General features: G+C 40.2%; 1 protein-coding gene across 1 annotated transcript in view; it reads left to right on the top strand.

Annotated features, from left to right (window-relative positions):
* EML6 (EMAP like 6) overlaps nt 1-18,353 on the top strand; it is an 82,190-nt gene that overhangs the window by 45,317 nt on the left and 18,520 nt on the right. The window contains exons 11-25 of the mRNA XM_041473927.1: nt 400-567; nt 1,493-1,599; nt 3,282-3,400; nt 4,135-4,321; nt 4,935-5,040; nt 7,794-7,887; nt 10,548-10,648; nt 11,894-12,096; nt 13,290-13,401; nt 14,080-14,207; nt 14,917-15,058; nt 16,072-16,224; nt 16,472-16,603; nt 17,443-17,531; nt 18,154-18,330. Of these exons, the coding sequence (XP_041329861.1) occupies nt 400-567; nt 1,493-1,599; nt 3,282-3,400; nt 4,135-4,321; nt 4,935-5,040; nt 7,794-7,887; nt 10,548-10,648; nt 11,894-12,096; nt 13,290-13,401; nt 14,080-14,207; nt 14,917-15,058; nt 16,072-16,224; nt 16,472-16,603; nt 17,443-17,531; nt 18,154-18,330 (2,018 nt within the window). The remainder of the gene's footprint in view (nt 1-399; nt 568-1,492; nt 1,600-3,281; nt 3,401-4,134; nt 4,322-4,934; nt 5,041-7,793; nt 7,888-10,547; nt 10,649-11,893; nt 12,097-13,289; nt 13,402-14,079; nt 14,208-14,916; nt 15,059-16,071; nt 16,225-16,471; nt 16,604-17,442; nt 17,532-18,153; nt 18,331-18,353) is intronic.

The raw sequence follows: 18,353 nt of genomic DNA, 5'->3' as shown, positions 1-18,353 counted from the left end.
CCAAATCAAACAACCTTTTGCCTTTCTGTGAGCTTCAGGGTTTAATTTGATATCACATTTCAGTGTGTTTTCAAAGTTTGTGTTTTAGGAAAAATGTAATGCCTGTGTTGAGTTCACACTGGCACTCATGGCCAGAAAGGTGAAAGTTAAACCTTGTGTGTGTCTGGTACTTCCTGCCAGGTTGAAATACTTTTCTGACAACTGAAAATATTGTCCATGTTATTTTCTGCCACTTATTTTTATATCATAATTACTTTTGTGTCAGCATATCAAATGAGGCATTTGAGTATTTTTTGGTTTTCAGATTTCACAAGTATATATTTCTATTAGGAACCTAACTTCTTAGTTATAAGGTTAATTTTTCCTCTTACATACCAGCAGTTCTCCTTTTGTTTTCAGGAGCTAAATTCAGGAAATACGTTGGCCACTCAGCCCATGTCACCAATGTGCGCTGGTCCCATGATTTCCAGTGGGTTTTGAGCACGGGAGGTGCCGATCACTCCGTTTTTCAGTGGAGATTTGTTCCAGAAGGGATAACCAATGGCATCCTGGAAGCCTCTCCACAAGGTAAACGTCATCTCTGTTCAAGTATTCATTAAATTAAATCAGCAGAGAATGCAGCACTGCTGGAAGAGCTTTTATTGAATTAACAGGGGAAAAAAAAAAGCCTAATTCTTTGGAATTGCATATACTCAGCATGTTTGGGACATTGAAGCTTTCAAAGACAAGCCTTGGTTTGGGCCACATTAAAAGCTGCTGCAGTCTGCAATATTTGTGTTTGGGAATATATGAACAGAATTCCTCCAAGTGTGTGAAAAGACATTTAGAGGGATTGGATAATTAAATTTTCAACCTTAGCCATCTGAATTGGATTCAGAAGTTGCACTACACATGTTTAATTGTTTAATTTTATTTTTCAATGCAATCTCACATATCTCACACAAAATTTCTCATATTTATGCAGTAGCTGTACTTCAGATATTCTTCTTGTTATAGTCGTGATCTTTATAATATCCTACCAAAGCCATATGAACTGTGTCATGGTGGTTGCTAAAATCGGGATTCCCTGCAGCAGAAGGGCAAAATTTCACTCTGTACATGCACAATTGGGTAAATTATCTAAATTACAGCAAATATTTTAAGCAACAACAAAGAATGATCGGTGAAAGCTTTTATTTGTCATTTCTGTGTGTCTGCTCTCCAGACCCTGTTTTGAAAGCAGAATTCTCTGATGCTGGAACTGTACCAGTAGCTGCTCAGTGATTTTGCTTCTCTCTGCCACCTTCCTGCCCCGGGCAGGGAAACAGGAGAGACAGAAATGAAGCCTGACACATTCAGTCAGCCCCCGTGACTTTTACAAGCTGCTTGAGCTTCCAGATTTCTTGAATACTGCTTTGCCCATAGTCTAAATTATATAAAAATGTCACATACTATTTTCCTGTGATTTTATGTGTTCAATATATTGATTTTAATTTATTTTTTTTTAAAGCAGAGGGTGGTGTTGATTCCTACAGTGAGGAATCAGATTCAGATTTATCTGACGTGCCAGAGTTGGATTCTGACATTGAGCAGGAAGCTCAAATCAACTATGATCGCCAGGTGAGTGTGAAATAACCCACAGGGCCAATTACCTGGCAAGTTCCCATCACTATTCAGCAAAGAGAGGAAGTTTACTGCTGACTCATAGACTGCTCTCACTAATTTTGATGGTATTCAGCTGATTATGCAACCAATATACATAAACCCTTGAGCTGGAGATGAGAATTTGAAAGGGTTTGGAGAAAAGAATTTAAAAGTGTTTTGCAGATTGGAAGGTCAGAAATTCCTCAGAGCAGGACTGGGATTTTGTCTTAACGGGGAAGATCTCAGAATAAGTTGGTTCATGTTAATTTAAGGGATTTAATGGCTGGCATGGGGCTGCTTTCTGGAATGTGGGAAGTTCACCTCTAATATTCCAGGTTTTAGGCAAGGGCATCCTTTTCCTTTTCACCTCACTTTCTAGACTACAATAAATTGCATAGGTCCTTCTGCCAACAGCTTCTTTCACCTGTTTGTTACAGAGATCAATCATGATTGACAAATGAAAGAGATTTTGCCAAATTCTCTCCCTTCCCTTTCATTCACTCCCAGTTTCACTGGAGTGCTGGTCATTCTCCTCCTCCCCTCCTCCTCTTGATTTTCCATCTGTATTCAAATCAGTCACCATCCTCCTCCACGCTGTCTGTGTGTCAAAAAGGACATCTGGGTTTAAAAACTACAAGTGACAATATCATTGCAGGCAGTTCAAGAGCAATATTCCAAGCAGGTTAATGCATGGAAAACCAGAAGCATCTTTAAAATAGCATCTCTCATGGGAATTGTGAGACAGCTCCAAGCAGAAGCTGCATTTGGCTTTTTGTTAAAGGAAATAATTGACAAAAGCACAGGGAAATAAGAACATTAATCTTATTTTGAGAATTGGGGTTTGGTTTGGTTTCTTTTCTTTTTAATATTACGGCTGAAGCAGCAGAGAGGATACTGCATTTTGGGATGCATCAGAACATGATGCCCCAGCATTTTGTTTTACTGAATTTGTTTCTTTCTTTTCCTTTCTTCCAAAAATCCAGTGTTGCTTCTTGGAAGTCAGGTAGATTTCTGTGGGAGTGGCAATTTCATTGTCCGTTTGTCCAAGAAATGTAGGCACAGAAAACAAACACTAAAGCTGCATTTCAGCATTGTGATGGATTTTGTTTGGGGATGCTTCAAACACCTTTAGTATCTCCACAGAGTTTTAGTATTTCTGAAGTGTATAAACGGAAAGTATTTTGTGTATTTGTAGATCTGTAATGGTACTTTGGGATTCTGGACACGTTAGCAGATCACTGAAGTGGTTTTGGTTCCTGTGTATTTCACCATAATTCCAAGATAGAAGCACTTCTTCATGCTCAGCTTTGAGCTTGGACACTGAAGCACAGATGAAATTAAAAAACACCTGGAGACTCCCAGTCACCATTTGCATTGCTTTTCACTAAGTGACACTGGAATCTTGTAGAAAGAGTCCACTCTGCTGCTGCTGCTGCTCCAGATTGCTGTTCTGGGCCACTCAGATCAGGAGAATTCATTGTCCAGAAAACATTTATTGTCATCTGAAGGCTGGGGACAGCAGTACCTGGCTCTGCATTGTCACTGCTCTACATCACATTAGCATATATTAAATTTCATGCTTAAAGTCACTTTCATTCATGTACCCAAATATTTAGAAAACCAGAGACATGCAGTTAACTTAAGCAATTCTTCTTTAGGTTTACAAAGAAGACCTACCTCAGCTGAAACAGCAAAGTAAAGAGAAAAACCATTCTGTGCCCTTCCTGAAGAGAGAGCGAGCGCCCGAGGACAGCTTGAAGCTGCAGTTTATACATGGGTAGGGTAACACCAAATAATATTTGCTATTTCTGATTGATTAACATTGCTGGAGTGTTCTAACAACTTGTATCAGAGCATAAGCAAAGCATGTTTTGGTGCTTACCCACAATTAATTTGTCATTGCTACTGTGGTAAGTCTTAGAATAGCAGATACAGATTTTCTGTTTTCATCTTTATTTTGGGTGGGTAGAGCTCTGAGCAGCCTGGTCCAGTGGGAGATGTCTCTGCCTGTGGCAGGAGGTGGAGCTGGGTGATCCATAAGGTCCCTTCCAGCCCAGCCCATCCCATGATTCTCTTTGTTAAGGAACAAGGAAAGCTTATAACACTGATTAATAATACATCACTGTTGAGTTTTATGAAATTACATTTTATACTTGTTGCTCACTACACCTGATGTTTCCTGGATTCTCTGTTAATTGCTTGTGATAGCTGTGATTTGTTAAAATGCCTGATTGATTTCTGCTCTAAACCAATTCCTTGTGAAGCTTACCTGGACACAATTCTATGTAAAAGATACAGCCTTTTTGTGAAATCAGTGCTGATTTAGGAATGGAGTGCAAAGTAACCTTTGAGAAGATCCCTGAATTCCTGCTCTTGGCAGGAGCAGTCTCTGTGATACTTCTGAGCTCGAGCTGTCACAGCAGGACTCCTTTCCTTTAGCACACAAATGATTTGTAGCACAGATTTCTTGGCAGCTGAGGGGCAGCCACGAGGTGTTTGGTGTTTGTGCAGGTACAGGGGCTATGACTGCAGGAACAACCTGTTCTACACGCAGGCAGGGGAGGTGGTTTATCACATCGCCGCTGTGGCCGTCGTCTACAACCGGCAGCAGCACTCGCAGCGCCTCTACCTCGGCCACGACGACGACATCCTCAGCCTCAGCATCCACCCCATCAAGGACTATGTGGCTACTGGGCAGGTGAGGAGTTCAAAGTCACAGCAATAATATTTTTATATAGAATTAGAAAAAATGCCATTATCTTTTTCCTTAAATGTGTTGTTTCCTCCTAAATCCTAAATGTTGTTTCCTATTTCCCTGCCAAAACTGTTGGAGGTGATTATGAAACGATTCCTGTGTAACAGAAACACTGCCAGTCTTGTGCTATGGCCTTCAAAAGTCTTATATTTACTTCTAATCTTTCATGTAAAACTCAGGAGCTGTATTTTTATCTCCTTCCTAGAAGGTTTTGGACTTTCATGACTCAGTTGCAATATTTTTGTACTGTAGGAGCTTTCAACAGCCGTGCTCAGATAAAAGCTGATGGGCACTTTCCTGATACCTGGTACTGACTATGATGTATTCAGTGTATACATATTCATTCAGACATCAGGATAAATGATACCATGAATAGTGATAGTTTTAGAGACCACCCACTGACATTTCTCTGAATAAGAAAATAAATCTTGAAAAAGATAAAATAGGACAAATGACAAACCTCTGTAGGGTTTTAAAGATATGATAATGCTAATTACTGTTATTGGTGTGCTTTGAACTTCTGTGGGCAGAGACCCCAATTAACCTTCTGATTTAGGTTGGAAGAGATGCTGCTATCCATGTTTGGGACACCCAGACCCTGAAATGTTTGTCATTGCTCAAAGGCCAGCACCAGAGAGGAGTGTGTGCGCTGGATTTTTCAGGTAAGCCACAGCCTGTGTTTATCTAAATGATTAATTTAAAAGCAGTCCTTGTGGTGAAATGTTGATTCAAAGAGGTGTAAATTTACAGCCAGTACCAATTTTACATGGAAACTTGTTGACTTGGGGGATAAAAATAGTGTGTGTAGTGAGAAGTCGTGGGCCTTTGGTCACTTGGTCAGTGATTGATTTTGGTGCTGTCTAGTAGACAATACCAAGTGTGCAGCTGGAATTCTGGTCACTGTCTACATGATGGTGTGAGAATTTTAAAGCAGGCAGGATGGTGACTCAAAGCATATGGATGAGTTGGAAATGTCACCTCTGGGCTCATCCAGTTCTTTGCATTTGCTAACAATTGCCACATTTTTCGCTGAGTTTACAGAAGAAGTAAATATGACAAACAGTTGTCTGCTGTCTCTCCCACTTGTCTTTCCAAGCTGGCTGCCCTAAGCTGTCTCAGTTTTTAAGGGATAATTCCTCTGTGCAGTACTGAAGAATATCATCCATATGGTGGGGACTTAAATACTTCTGTATCTTCATAAAAGGGCTTGAAAATTCATTCTCCCTTCTTCTATTAAAAAAGTAGAGATTACTTTATCTGAACTATCCTGTACTTGATCTGATATTTTTTTTTTAAATTAAACATAGCTTATTTCATATTCTGCTCACCAGAAATGTGGTAAGAATTCATTAGAATGTAGATCACATTTGTAAGACAAGACTATATAAAAGAAGTTTGACTTCCACAAAGATAAATCTGTGGAACTCAGTCATATTCCATTATCAGGAGAAGAGCCCTGGTGTTCATCCAAGAGCTGGAATTCAAAAGTAAAATTGCTGACCCTCTGTGGTATGTAAGCTCACTCTGAAAGGAGATAAAGTGTCAGAAGGAAGAAAAATGGATAAGGGTGATTTAACTGGTATTGGATAACGTGCATAGATGTCAAAAAACTTCTTAAGATCCTTGATTGAACAAACATTCCTATATTTGAAAATTCATTGTGGTTTGCATTTTTAACACCAAGTGAATTCCTGTCCAAGTAGGAATATTCTGGGTCTTAGAACCCATGTACCTTTAAAGAATAAACTGGCCAAATAATCTGTGGGCATAAATCTGTAAAAAAGTACTGAATGTCTTTTAAAAAAGTAGCAACCACTCAACATTACAGCGTTGCTTTAGGACCTGATCCTGAGAATAATGCACACACTGCATTCCTAACTGGCTTTAGTTGGGATTCTTGGCATAGACAGGGACAGAGAGCTGAGCAAATGTGCACCTCCCTGCAGGATCAGAGGCTGCACTGCCCTGTGTAGGGGATTTGCATTTCAAAATTAGGTTCAGATCACACTATTTGGAACTTAAAGATAGAAACCTGGAGCTCCCAACCTTTTCTAGCTGTAGTTGATGCAGCAGGTGACTTTTCCCCCAGTTCTGTCTGCCCTCACACTCTCTCTAAAACATCAGCTGCTGCCCATTTCTGAAGGCTGGATCCTTCTTGTACAGCCCTTCTCGTGACACTGTGATTCCGAGAGGATCATTTCATTCCTGCAACGTTTGGTTGTGCCCTCTGGTGGCTAATTTAACATTTATACCTTGGGATATTGTTTGGAGAGTATAGTCCATATTAGTGCATAAACCTCCTGTTTCAAGTGATTAAAGTTTAAATTGTTGTGTTGTTTGGGGATTTTTTAAATAAACTCAGTTTTGGTTTCTTGTCCTGTATTTTAACTTCATTTCTTCCTACCTTATTCTGCTTCTTCCACTTTGTTCTGTTTCTTTCTTACTGATTCTTAAATTCTCCTTCTTGACTTGCTTCTAGTAAGATCAGTCATTAAGGTTTGTAAGAACTTACAGAGCCCTGTGAACTCTGCAGTAGTTCTGATGGAGTAATTTATACCAGTGACTCTCTTTTTCTTCTTGAAGTCAAATATGCCCGAGCTGAATCCTTCACATCATTCATTTCTGTGAGAAGCCCATTCCCAGATCAGTGCTCTTGTTCAGTCTCTGCCCAGCTCTGCGTCCTCCAACTGTGGAGGAAGGACTTTTCTGCAGATAAAAAAACCAAGCAGGTGATCAACTCCTCCTGCACCCTATAAATTGTCTTACCATAAGCTGAAATAATCATGACTTAGTTTTATAAACGTTGTAGAATGTCAGGACAGAAGTTTGTCTCTAAAACTTTGTTAGAGATGGTTGTGTTTATCATTATTTTATACATGTGGCAAGAGTGCCTGGGTACTGTTGAATTATGGATGGTTTTCTGTTCTGGCTTTCCTTCCTCTCATTATCAGTCCTGCTGTGTCTTCCCTGCAGTGAAAGTGAAGATAGCCAGCAGTTATTTTTAGCCTTAAAATTTTATATCGTATTTATAGTTTCATCACCGTGCCTATGAACATTTCATACACTAGTAAATCTCTGCACCATTTCAAGCAAAGAAAAGAAGCATTATCTATCAGAAATATTTCAGATAAAATGCAACATGAATTTAGAGTGCTTGAGCTTTATGAAATTGAATTTCATTGTCTTGTTTGATCCTCCCTATTTTCCTTGCACTTACACATAGGAATGTTTTGTGTCTGCCTTTGGGAAATATCTGAACTCCAATTTCTCAGACTATTAGTTTGGGGTTTTTTTTTTGTTTCATTTATAATACCCCATTAGAAATTCAGTTTGCAATGTGATTGTTGGTTCATTGCCTGTTACATTTTCAGCTAAAGCCTTAGCACCTTTAACACTCAGTATTGCTTCTGTACAGCTGATGGGAAATGTTTGGCATCTGTGGGGCTGGATGATAACCATGCCATTGTGTTCTGGGACTGGAAAAAGGGAGAAAAGCTGGCAACAACCAGGTAAGGATACCCACAGTTTAAGATCCCCTCTGATTACTTTTTTTCTGAATGGCCTCATTCACATTTTTCCTATGGACAAAGAAATAAAGCAGAACTCTCCCCTCTGAAAGCAGGATGGTTTTTCAGAGCAGCATACCCAGATTAAAAACCTGGGGATGCACTGCCCAGTGTTTGGAAATCATGTGAGCTATTCCTGCCAGGAGTTCCTTACCCTTTCTGTTGGGAAAGCCACATTGGCACCGTAGTTTGTTTCAGGCTTTTCAAGTGAAGTTTAATATTTTCTTCCAGTTTTGTGTCCTGGCTTAGGGCAGAAGTCACCAGAGGTGTAATTTCCTTTATGTGTTCGATGATGTGCTGACTTCCATCAATGACCAGATAACTTTCTAGAAAGAAAAAAAGAGTTCTCTTTATTCTCTCTCTCTATATATATATTTCAAGCACTGCTGATCCAGCCTTTCTCCTGAGCTAGCTTTTTCTGAGCCATTTGCTCTTCCAATGGCCAACAGAAAGCTCAGCTACCAACCTGACAGTGAAGAGTCCTTTGTGCTTTCTTGAAGGGACCAGTGCTGGGAAGAGAATTGGATTAAAGTTACATGTTTGCTGTTTTATACTCAACTATTGGATTGCAACAATAGTTTTTCAGTGTAGGAGAATCAAACTTTTTGAGTACCTGGTTTCTGTCTCAGCCTTGGACAAGGCAAGTGTGCCCCTGGTCACTAGGATTGAGCAGAATTCCTGTGAGTGTGGATGCATATACCAGAAAGGCAAGGAGAGAATTCCATGTGCTCTCTGCAACCGTGCAATGTAGCACTGCTCAGTAGAAATTGTTAGTATAGCTGCAAAAAAGCACCTGTGAAAGGTAATTTTCTTTAATTACTATATGGTGACATGTTGCAGAAGAAATGAGATTTTCTGATGGCAGCAGTCTCTGTTAGTAGTGTACCATTACTGAAGGAATCAGTGTTTTACTCCATGTGTGTGTACCACAGTCTGTTAGCTATACAATTTCATCTCAGACATTCAGTTTATTAAGCAGTGAGGGTTTAAATCCTGTCTAAAATCTGTGCTGGAGGCTTTGCTTAGCAACAGCCCTGGCTGTGTTGTAAAACGTGACATTTTCCTGGGCTTTGCAGTCCCAGTTCTGCTGTCCCCAGACAGATTGTGCTTGACTTGCAAGCAAAGAAATACTTTATATATTCCCACGCTGACCTTTAAGCTTTTAAAAACAAGATAATGATAAGCTGTGTCACTACCTGGCTGCTGGTGCTTCCAGAACAGATAAAACATGGAGCACTTGGGTTCTTTTCACCATGTAATGCTGCTTGTACACAATGGATCAATTATTGCTAATCTGTTCTCTTGAAAATATGCAGGGTCCTCACAGAGAGCAGAAAAATGAATGTATCTTCTAAATTGTTCCAGTTTAAACCATTGTTTAGATTTTAGCAATGCCTAAAGGCAAGTTCCCTGTTCTGGTGAGCACAGGAGGGCAGAGAGAGAGACAAAAGGCCTCATGTGGCCTTTGTACACAAGAATAAAAGAACATCTCTTTACAATCATATGGACCCATATAAACCTGAAAAATGGGTGTCCCTTCACCATACACAGCCACTCATTATGTTTATTCTGCAGTTATATTTACTTTTTGGGAATGTTCTTTTGTGCTTAATCTTTCTAGGCTGATTTATTTCAGCATGACTTCTCAGGTTTTTTTTTTCTTTGCTGTTGCAACATTAAGAACACTCTTATTTATTTGCTTTAATTGTTTCTGAGCTAAATTATGCAGCTTGCTTCCCTGTCCTGGCTCTCCTAGCTTCTGTCTAATTCCATTAAAATCTTTGTTGAGTGAGTTGGAACCAAACTCCTCTGCAGTGCAGGATGATGTGCTGCAGATGCCAAAGGTGCCCAGGACTGGTTTGCTTCCAGACTGATCCACTAAAAGTGAATGCTGACTCTCAGAGGGGATTCAGAACCGTGTGATTTTCTAGATCTGCTGAGCCTGTCAGGAAAAAGTGACTTAATCCTAGCACAAAACCTGCAGATGTACAGTGAAAAGCTTGTGCTTCCTGTTTTGGGGGGTTTATAAAACACTGACATGGATATAATTCATGATTTACACCTGGGAGTGTTTTTTCCTTTGATAAGACCCAAGCTTGTAAATTCCCATGAATACATCAACAAGCATAAGTTTAATTACCTTGAGGTGAATGTGCTGCTGAGTGAACTGCACTACAATTTTATAATTCATGATTTTATTTTCCATCTTGGAGCCCATAGATTAAACATTTCCTCATTTTTCCTGTCAGAGTATCTTCTAATATTTATTGAGTTCTCATCATTTAAATACTTATCTTGACCTTTATGTCTTCTCTTAATTGCCTTGACCTTTATTGCCTGCTCTTTTGTAATGACTTAAATGAACTGAAATTCAGTGGGAGAGGATTTTTATTCCCCACATTTCTGTAGTCCCCACATGATGTATGCTCAAATTCTTCCTGCCAGCTCCATGAGGCAAAATCCCAGAACAAAGCCCTTGCAGATTACAGATATGGCTCTCTACTTTATGCTAGATGGGGAAATGATTTATATCAATGATTTAATTAGTTTGAAATCTTAAGTCATCTCTTGCCAAGCTTTTAAAATGTCTACCTTTATTGCAGGGGCCATAAAGATAAAATATTTGTAGTGAAGTGTAATCCACATCATGTGGACAGACTAGTCACAGTTGGGATGAAGCACATCAAATTTTGGCAGCAAACAGGTACTGTATTGAATATTTTATATTTGATTAATGTGGGAATTTGTGAATATTTTTAATACAGGAACATCATATTTCCAGTTTAAGAATTTGTTTTATTCGTTAAGCTTTTAACTTTTAACTGACTTTCAAGTTTTAACTTTTTAAAGTTTTAACTAACTTTGCCAGATACCAAAATATTAAAGGGGTTTAAACCCACCTCTGAGTCAGCCAAGGTCACAATATTCCTTCCTCCTTGGAAAGAATTTCCAGTTAATTGTGTTTAAATTCTAATCATAATATTAAGGCATTCTCCTAAGCAAGCATCCTTGGCTCCCAGAAGATCAGGTTCTTATTGAGGGTATTTTTTATTCAGGACTGGATTTTTTGCTCTTCATGACTTTTTAGATGTTTACACATGACACAAGTACTCAGAACAACTCAAAATTAGGTAATTTTAAGAGCTTCCTACACTTCATACCATAGTTTAAGCATTCAAGTGGTTCAGGTGCTCTCAGATTAATAATCATTTTTTCTGCCTTTTTTTAGGTTATTTTTGCAGTAATTACTTAGACTTGTACTGCTGTTTGCCAAATTCCATGGTGGGAATGTGCATTAAGCAGCATCTTACTCCAAGAATAGTCTCTTTGCAATAAAAATGGTGTCTTTTTAATTCTGATTTGCTCAATGGAGTGGGGACTTAGTGTGGTGTCAGCTGTGAAGCCCACAGTGCCTTGACACAAGGCCACCTATGCAGATGATATTTTGTAATTTTATGTGTATTTTTGTCTAAGCATTGATTCGTGGGCCTTATGGCTGCTTCTGCTTTCTGACCCAAAGCAAGGCTGTGGTGATTTGGTTTTCAGACAACCAGAGGAGGAACAAACCCTGCCATTTATTCTGCAAAACTGCTGCCAAAAACTCAGCATGCCAGGAAACCAATCTTATACTTGTGGTCACCTCTACAGAGATGCAGCATGGCAGAAGCTGCTGTGGGCAAAAACCATCCTGACAGACATTGCAGTAGTTGTTTTTGCATGATTCCTCACCAAATTTATCTCTTGCTTGGGAAAACAGTCTGAAAACCTGAGGCTGATCTGCTCCAGAGCTGTCATTGCTGGGGTCACTTTCTTTGTGCTTTTCCCTCGTGTGCTGCTTTCTGCATTTCCATTCTTGGGCAGCCACAGGAGATCTTGGGGTCAAACATTTGTCCTTTACAGCCCTGTGGCTGCAAGCCCAACCAGAACAAGCCTTGTGCTGCTGTTGCAGGTGGAGGCTTCACCTCCAAACGGGGCACGTTTGGGAGTGTGGGGAAGCTGGAGACCATGATGAGCGTCTCGTACGGGCGTGTGGAGGAGCTGGTGTTCTCTGGGGCTGCCACTGGGGACATCTACATCTGGAAGGAGACCCTGCTGCTGAGGACAGTGAAGGCCCATGATGGACCTGTGTTTGCCATGCATGCGCTGGACAAGGTGTCTGTCACCTTCCTTCACCTTGGTTTTTGTTGCACTAATGGATTTTAGAGGTGTTTGCGATTAAACAAAGCCAATAGGAATGAGTTCTGTTATTTGATAGACCTGTGTTTGTAAGCACCCTGTTCCATGTACTGGTACCTGACCAGCAGCTTTCTGACCTCTAAAAATTTAGAATTTATTTCTCACTCTGCTCAGGAGAGTGGTTTTCATGTTTGTGTGAACCACAGGAGAATAATGGGTAACATTCATTGCCTCTTCAAGCTGATCCCAAAAATATTCATGCATTACCAGTTTCCAAAATATAAACCATGATATTTTAATAATATTATCATTGTGTCTTAGTCAAGACTTTAGATATCCAAAGGTTTTGGGTTTTGAGTTAACTATTCCAGATAACAAAATAATTATCTTTCAGTTGCATCAATGCATCCATAAAAGAAATTATGACAAAATATTTGCATCACACAAATGAGCTTAGGACAAAGTTTTGCCCCGAGCAATTTGAAGATAATGTTGATAATGAAATATCCCTTTTGAGGTTATGGTTTCAACTGTAGAAGTAAAGGATGAGAAGAATGTTAGCTATTAACATTTTTATATATCAAGGTCAATTAAGATCCCTGTGGCTCAATCCTTTCTGGCCCTAATTGATTGTTCCCAGCTTTCCTATCAATTTTTCTGTTTGATCTTGGCACTGAACATCCTCTTCACGTAGATTTTTGTTGATTAGTTATTTATGCTCTTTTGCATTCACTTGGCCCAGATAATCTACCCAGGGAATTAATGAGAGAATTGGTCCCTGATGCATTATTAGAACTTGGGCTGAAGCATCTGTTATGTCAGTTGAATTTGGAATAGCTTGAGAAGCTGTTACTGCCAACTACTGCCTCTTCTAAGGACAAACCACATTTTTCCATTGCTTGTTCCCACATGCAGGCAAATGTCCTGGTCCAGCATTCCTGTTTACAACAGTGTGTGCTCCATATGGTTGCAAATCTTTATAACCCTAGAAAAGCAGCTCCAAATCTTGTCCACTTGAATTTTTCTCTCATAGGTACACACTCTGGTATTTTTAGTTTGACACATGAATAAAAAGCAGGGGAGACTTTATTGTGCCTTTGGACATGTCCTTTTGAATCTCTCCCATGAGTGCTGACATTTGTGTGTGTTCTCCTACTGTGCTTGTGCAGGGCTTTGTAACGGGTGGAAAAGATGGAATTGTGGCCCTTTGGGATGATATGTTTGAGAGATGTCTGAAGACATATGCTATTAAAAGAGCAGCACTCTCTGCTAGTTCTAAAGGTATTGCTTTTCAGTGTGTTTCAATAAGGACTGTGTGCATGGAGGGTGGTAAATAGTAAAAATATAGGGACTGGGTGTCAAATATTACCAGAAGGCAAAGGGACCAGCAACACACCACTTACTCTGTGCTGGAATGTTCTGGTTTGATCCATATAAGATGCATTTCTTGTATTCCCTGTCATTTATGGTTTGTTCTGCTATTCCCTTCTCTATTTCATGACATTGAGCTTTGTTTTCATTGGTGAGATGCTTTTAAGGAGAAATGTCCCCAGCCTTGAGTTTGGCGGTTCCAAAGTCAATCCAGTTTCCTTGGCTGGCCACATTCCCTGTGGTGAGAGCAGGGGCCCTGTGATGTTGGAAAGCCCTGTTAAATACCCCAGGCCTCAGTGTGGAAATCTGGAAAGGAATATTCATATGTAATCACAGAATTAGTCCGAGGTGCTGGAACTCCAAGCCCCTCAGGCCCTGTCACTGTTAAAGCAGTGAAATATCATCATTGTATTGCCACAGTACAGACAAAATCCCCTCTCTGTATTAGTAAGGAATCCGTGGATTATCTGGCAGTTTGATCTGGCAGTTTTATCTCATGTTCATGATTTTGAACAGATTTGAATTATATATATAAACTGCAAGGGATATGGAATTAAAAATAAAAAATAAAAATCTTGCGTTCTTCAGGTTTACTTTTAGAAGACAATCCCTCCATCCGAGCCATCAGCCTGGGACATGGGCACATCCTGGTAGGAACTAAAAATGGAGAAATACTTGAAATTGATAAAAGTGGGCCTATGACTCTGCTTGTTCAGGTACTGTGTGGATCTCCCATAGCAAACTATTTCATGTATTTTTACAAAAAGGCTGGTTCTTTGGTATTCTTTTTTCAGTTAATTTTGATCACATGAAGTAATCCTTCAAATTTGTCTTGCCTGCATGACTGCCTTACTATCCAAGATGTGTGGGGTTGTGTTTTATAAAACATTGAACTCAATCACTAATGCAGATTGAGAGCAGTAAGAAATTATTTAACCTTGATATGCAGTGCCAGCAAACTGTATGCAAGCTGAAGGAAAGCTGGAAAAAAGCAGGAAGAGTGATTAACAAGTTGGAAAACTGAGAATCTGAGGCAAAATTAAAACAAAGTATTATGTGTATTTTGGGCAAACAAGGAGCTAAAAAAGGACATAAACTTTGAGGATTAGCCAGTCTTAGGATTTCAGGATAAAGTCCTGTTTGGGGTGTAACTGTTCCCTATTAATCTCAAGTTTGGAAAGGAAAATATTGGAAGAACAGGAATTATAGCCAGTGATAGTGGAGGGGAGTATGGAAGAGTGTTTTAGACATTTGTTGTGGGGACAGGGCAGACATTTGAGTCTTTTGGAATGTGGAAAGCTTTGGAGAGAGGAGATGGTGAAGGCTTTACTGCCTGGGACTTGCAAAATGAGGCAGGGCAAGCTTAGAACCTATTACACAGCCCCACAGGCATTATTTCCTCTTGTGTGGAATGCTTTCCTCCAGGGCCATATGGAAGGAGAAGTGTGGGGCCTGGCAGCTCATCCTCTCCTACCCGTGTGCGCCACGGTGAGCGACGACAAAACGCTGCGCATCTGGGAGCTCTCGTCACAGCACCGCATGCTGGCAGTGAGGAAGCTCAAAAAAGGTAACCCTGCCTTTGCCTGGGGCAGCCATGGATCCTCTGCTTCTGGAGCAGCTCCCTCTCTGCTTTCAGGGCACATCACGGGCATTAATTGGGTAGGCAAAGGACGCAGTCGTTAAGAAATTGGGAGCACAGGAAATAAATTGTCTTTGGCATGTGTCAGGTCAGTGCAAAGGGAAGGAAGAAAAAGGACTGTAATCTATTGTAATGAATAATAATAAAATGAACTTCAGTATCTTTTTTCCCAATATCAAGGGGAATGAATTGACCTCAGAATCACTTTCCTCCCTAGGAATACTTAAGGCCACTACATTGCTGACATAAAAGAATTTCCTTATAAAGACAAAAGTACAATTTCCTGCATGTTGAGCACAGTCATCTTTTCCTGTCAATATGAGCTTTAGCTGTTAAACCAACTTTTCTAAAATGAACACTTTTCCTCTCCTCTGTATAAAATTAGATAAGCTATATTGAAATGCTGCCTTCTCAAAATCACTCTTTTTTTATTAATTCATTGATATCCCTCAGGAAATTTTAAATTGTTCATTTTGAGTGACAGATCTCAAGCACAGGAACCCTTAACTGGCTAGGGGAAAACAGTTAAATTTTTTGGAAAGGTGAACTTGGGAATGGATGAGGGTAGCTGTAGGAGAGTATGTCAGAATAATGCTGAGGCAGAGGTACATTGCCTTTAGTGAACCTTTGAATTTTCCATCCGGATTTCCTTTCTGTATGTGTTTTGGGGATTTTGTTTTATTTCTGCCATTGGTGTGTTTAGGATGCAGCTGGAAGGTGATATTTGCACATAAACCTGTTTCAAAAGGTTTCAGTCGTTGTTGTCAACCCTGTAACGAAGCATCCATCATACCCCTCTGTAACACATCTTTTTCAAGAGACAACAGATCTGTTTTAAAACGACATACTTGAAGTAGAAACGTTTCAGTTGCAGTTCATTGATGGTTTTCTCGGTCCCAGCTTTTAAAGTTTGACAGGCTCGTTTCCATGTGCCTCCGCAGGCGGGCGCTGCTGTGCCTTCTCTCCGGACGGGAAAGCCCTGGCGGTGGGGCTGAACGACGGCAGTTTCCTGGTGGTGAACGCTGACACTGTGGAGGACATGGTCTCTTTCCACCACAGGAAGGAGATGATCTCGGATATAAAGTTTTCACGAGGTACAACCAGGTGATAAGGTGGAAGAGGAGTGTTTATCTTGCAGTTTGTTTCTCTTGTCTAGGCAAGGTTGAATGTTCCAAATGTAGAGTGGCTTTGTGTGTGTTCCGTGCATTAAATACTTCACAATTCCGTGTGGCTGCACTTGACCAGGCCCACCCCTGCCTGGTGAATTCACTGCAGTGGTGAAAAGCACACCAGTATCAGTTAGATTTACCTTTTAATAACCTCGGTGTCTCCTCCTTACAGAATCTGGGAAGTACCTGGCCGTGGCTTCCCACGATAACTTTGTAGATATTTACAACGTCCTTACCAGCAAAAGGGTTGGCATTTGCAAAGGTGCCTCCAGCTACATCACCCACATCGACTGGGACTCCAGAGGTAAAGTGTTGGCCAGAGATACAGACTGGAAATACCCATAAAATGGAATATCAGGAAACTGTTCCCCTCCAGTTATTGAGATCAACCACTGATGCAAATGCTTTTTCCCCATGGAGCCCTGTATGGATCCAGTGCAATTACATTTGTTGGTGTCCAATTTCCTTTCCTTGCTGAGCTCTGCATGGCAATCCCTGCAAGCAGCTAGAGCCTGATGATCCCAGCTAATTAAGTCCAGCAGGATCCATAATGAGCTCCTTCCAGTGAGCCTTCCCAGAGCAGATGTGATCTGTGTGGGACCACCTGTGTGCCTGAGCTCTGTCCCTGCTGTTGGCCACCCCAAAACGTGGTGTGAGCCAGGGGCAGCAACACCACAGCATCTCCATGGGCACAGCAAACTTCCCAGGACAGCTCAGAGTGGGGCTGGCTCTGCCAGTGGGGCAGTGCAGCAGGGATGGGAGCTGGCAAAGGTTTCACTTTTGGCAAAGCTGCCGTGTAAAATTATTAGGAAAGTTAATAGCACATGCATTTATTTTTGACTTCCATTAGTGTGATGGTGAAATGCAAGCAAAATATTCCCTATCAGCAGAAACTGATTTGCTGTGCAACAGCAACTTCTGAAGGATATTGGGTGGTATTTAAAATATTACTTATGCATTGAATCAGAGTATAGGACCCTTACAAGAGTGATTTTAAGCATCTGTATTACTTTGGCTATCAATAACTCTCTAGAGGATAATTTTTTAGTTTACCCCCAGAAATCTCTTCACTCAATCAAAAGGAAGTTATTAATAGTCATAATAATTATTAAGATTCATAACAAACTCTCCTTTTGTATCCAGGAAAGCTATTGCAAGTCAATTCTGGTGCCAAAGAACAACTATTTTTTGAAGCACCAAGGGGGAAAAGACATATTATAAGAATTGCTGAGGTATGAATTGTGGGCTGGATTATTTTTACTGTGAAAGTTAATTTAAAGAATTGTCTTAAAATGGTGCATTTCTTTCCTTTTATAATGCTTTATTTATAATGGTTAGAATTAGAATTATTTAGTAATTCCACAGTGTTTTTCCTAGCATTTGTAAATGGCAGAATGTGCAGGTTTCTGCTTATATCTCTAAATTTATTCTTGTTTATTTACTAGCAGCCATTTGCCATAAACCCCTTCTCAAAGCCACCTGTTTTCTGTGTAACCAGTTGCACGTGGGCTATAAGCCACCTTCAAACAGCAGGACCTGGCTTTTCATGAAGCTGATTATTTGTGACATGTAATTTTATATGACTACAAAATTGCCAATGTTTAGCACCTCAGAAAATCTTCAGGGAGATTTGTATCCAAATTGTGCTCTGCCTTGGAAAAATGGGAATGTTTAAATTGTTAAGCCTTTTGATGAAGATGCATAATCTGTATTAACAAGTGGAACAGCTCAGTTTCTTAAGAACTAAAAGTATTAAAATAAAAATGTCAAACATAGAAAACTACACACATGAAATTAGTGTGTGTTTGGTATGTTTAAAGTAAGAAGCCTTCTCTGGGGGAATTTTGCTTGCAGATAGAGAAGATTGAATGGGACACCTGGACATGTGTGCTTGGCCCCACCTGTGAGGGAATCTGGCCCATGCACAGCGACGTCACCGTTGTCAACGCGGCCAGTCTCACAAAGGACAGAACCCTCTTGGCCACAGGAGATGATTTTGGGTTTGTGAAGCTCTTTTCCTACCCAGTGAAGGTAAGAAGTGTGTTCATCTCACT

This window comes from Pyrgilauda ruficollis, unplaced genomic scaffold (genome assembly GCF_017590135.1).
Source record: "Pyrgilauda ruficollis isolate IOZ18807 unplaced genomic scaffold, ASM1759013v1 scaffold31, whole genome shotgun sequence".
Classification (NCBI taxonomy): Eukaryota; Metazoa; Chordata; class Aves; order Passeriformes; family Passeridae; genus Pyrgilauda; species Pyrgilauda ruficollis.
The sequence above is the reverse complement of the archived record's forward strand: the minus strand, read 5'-3'. Positions and strand labels throughout refer to the sequence as shown.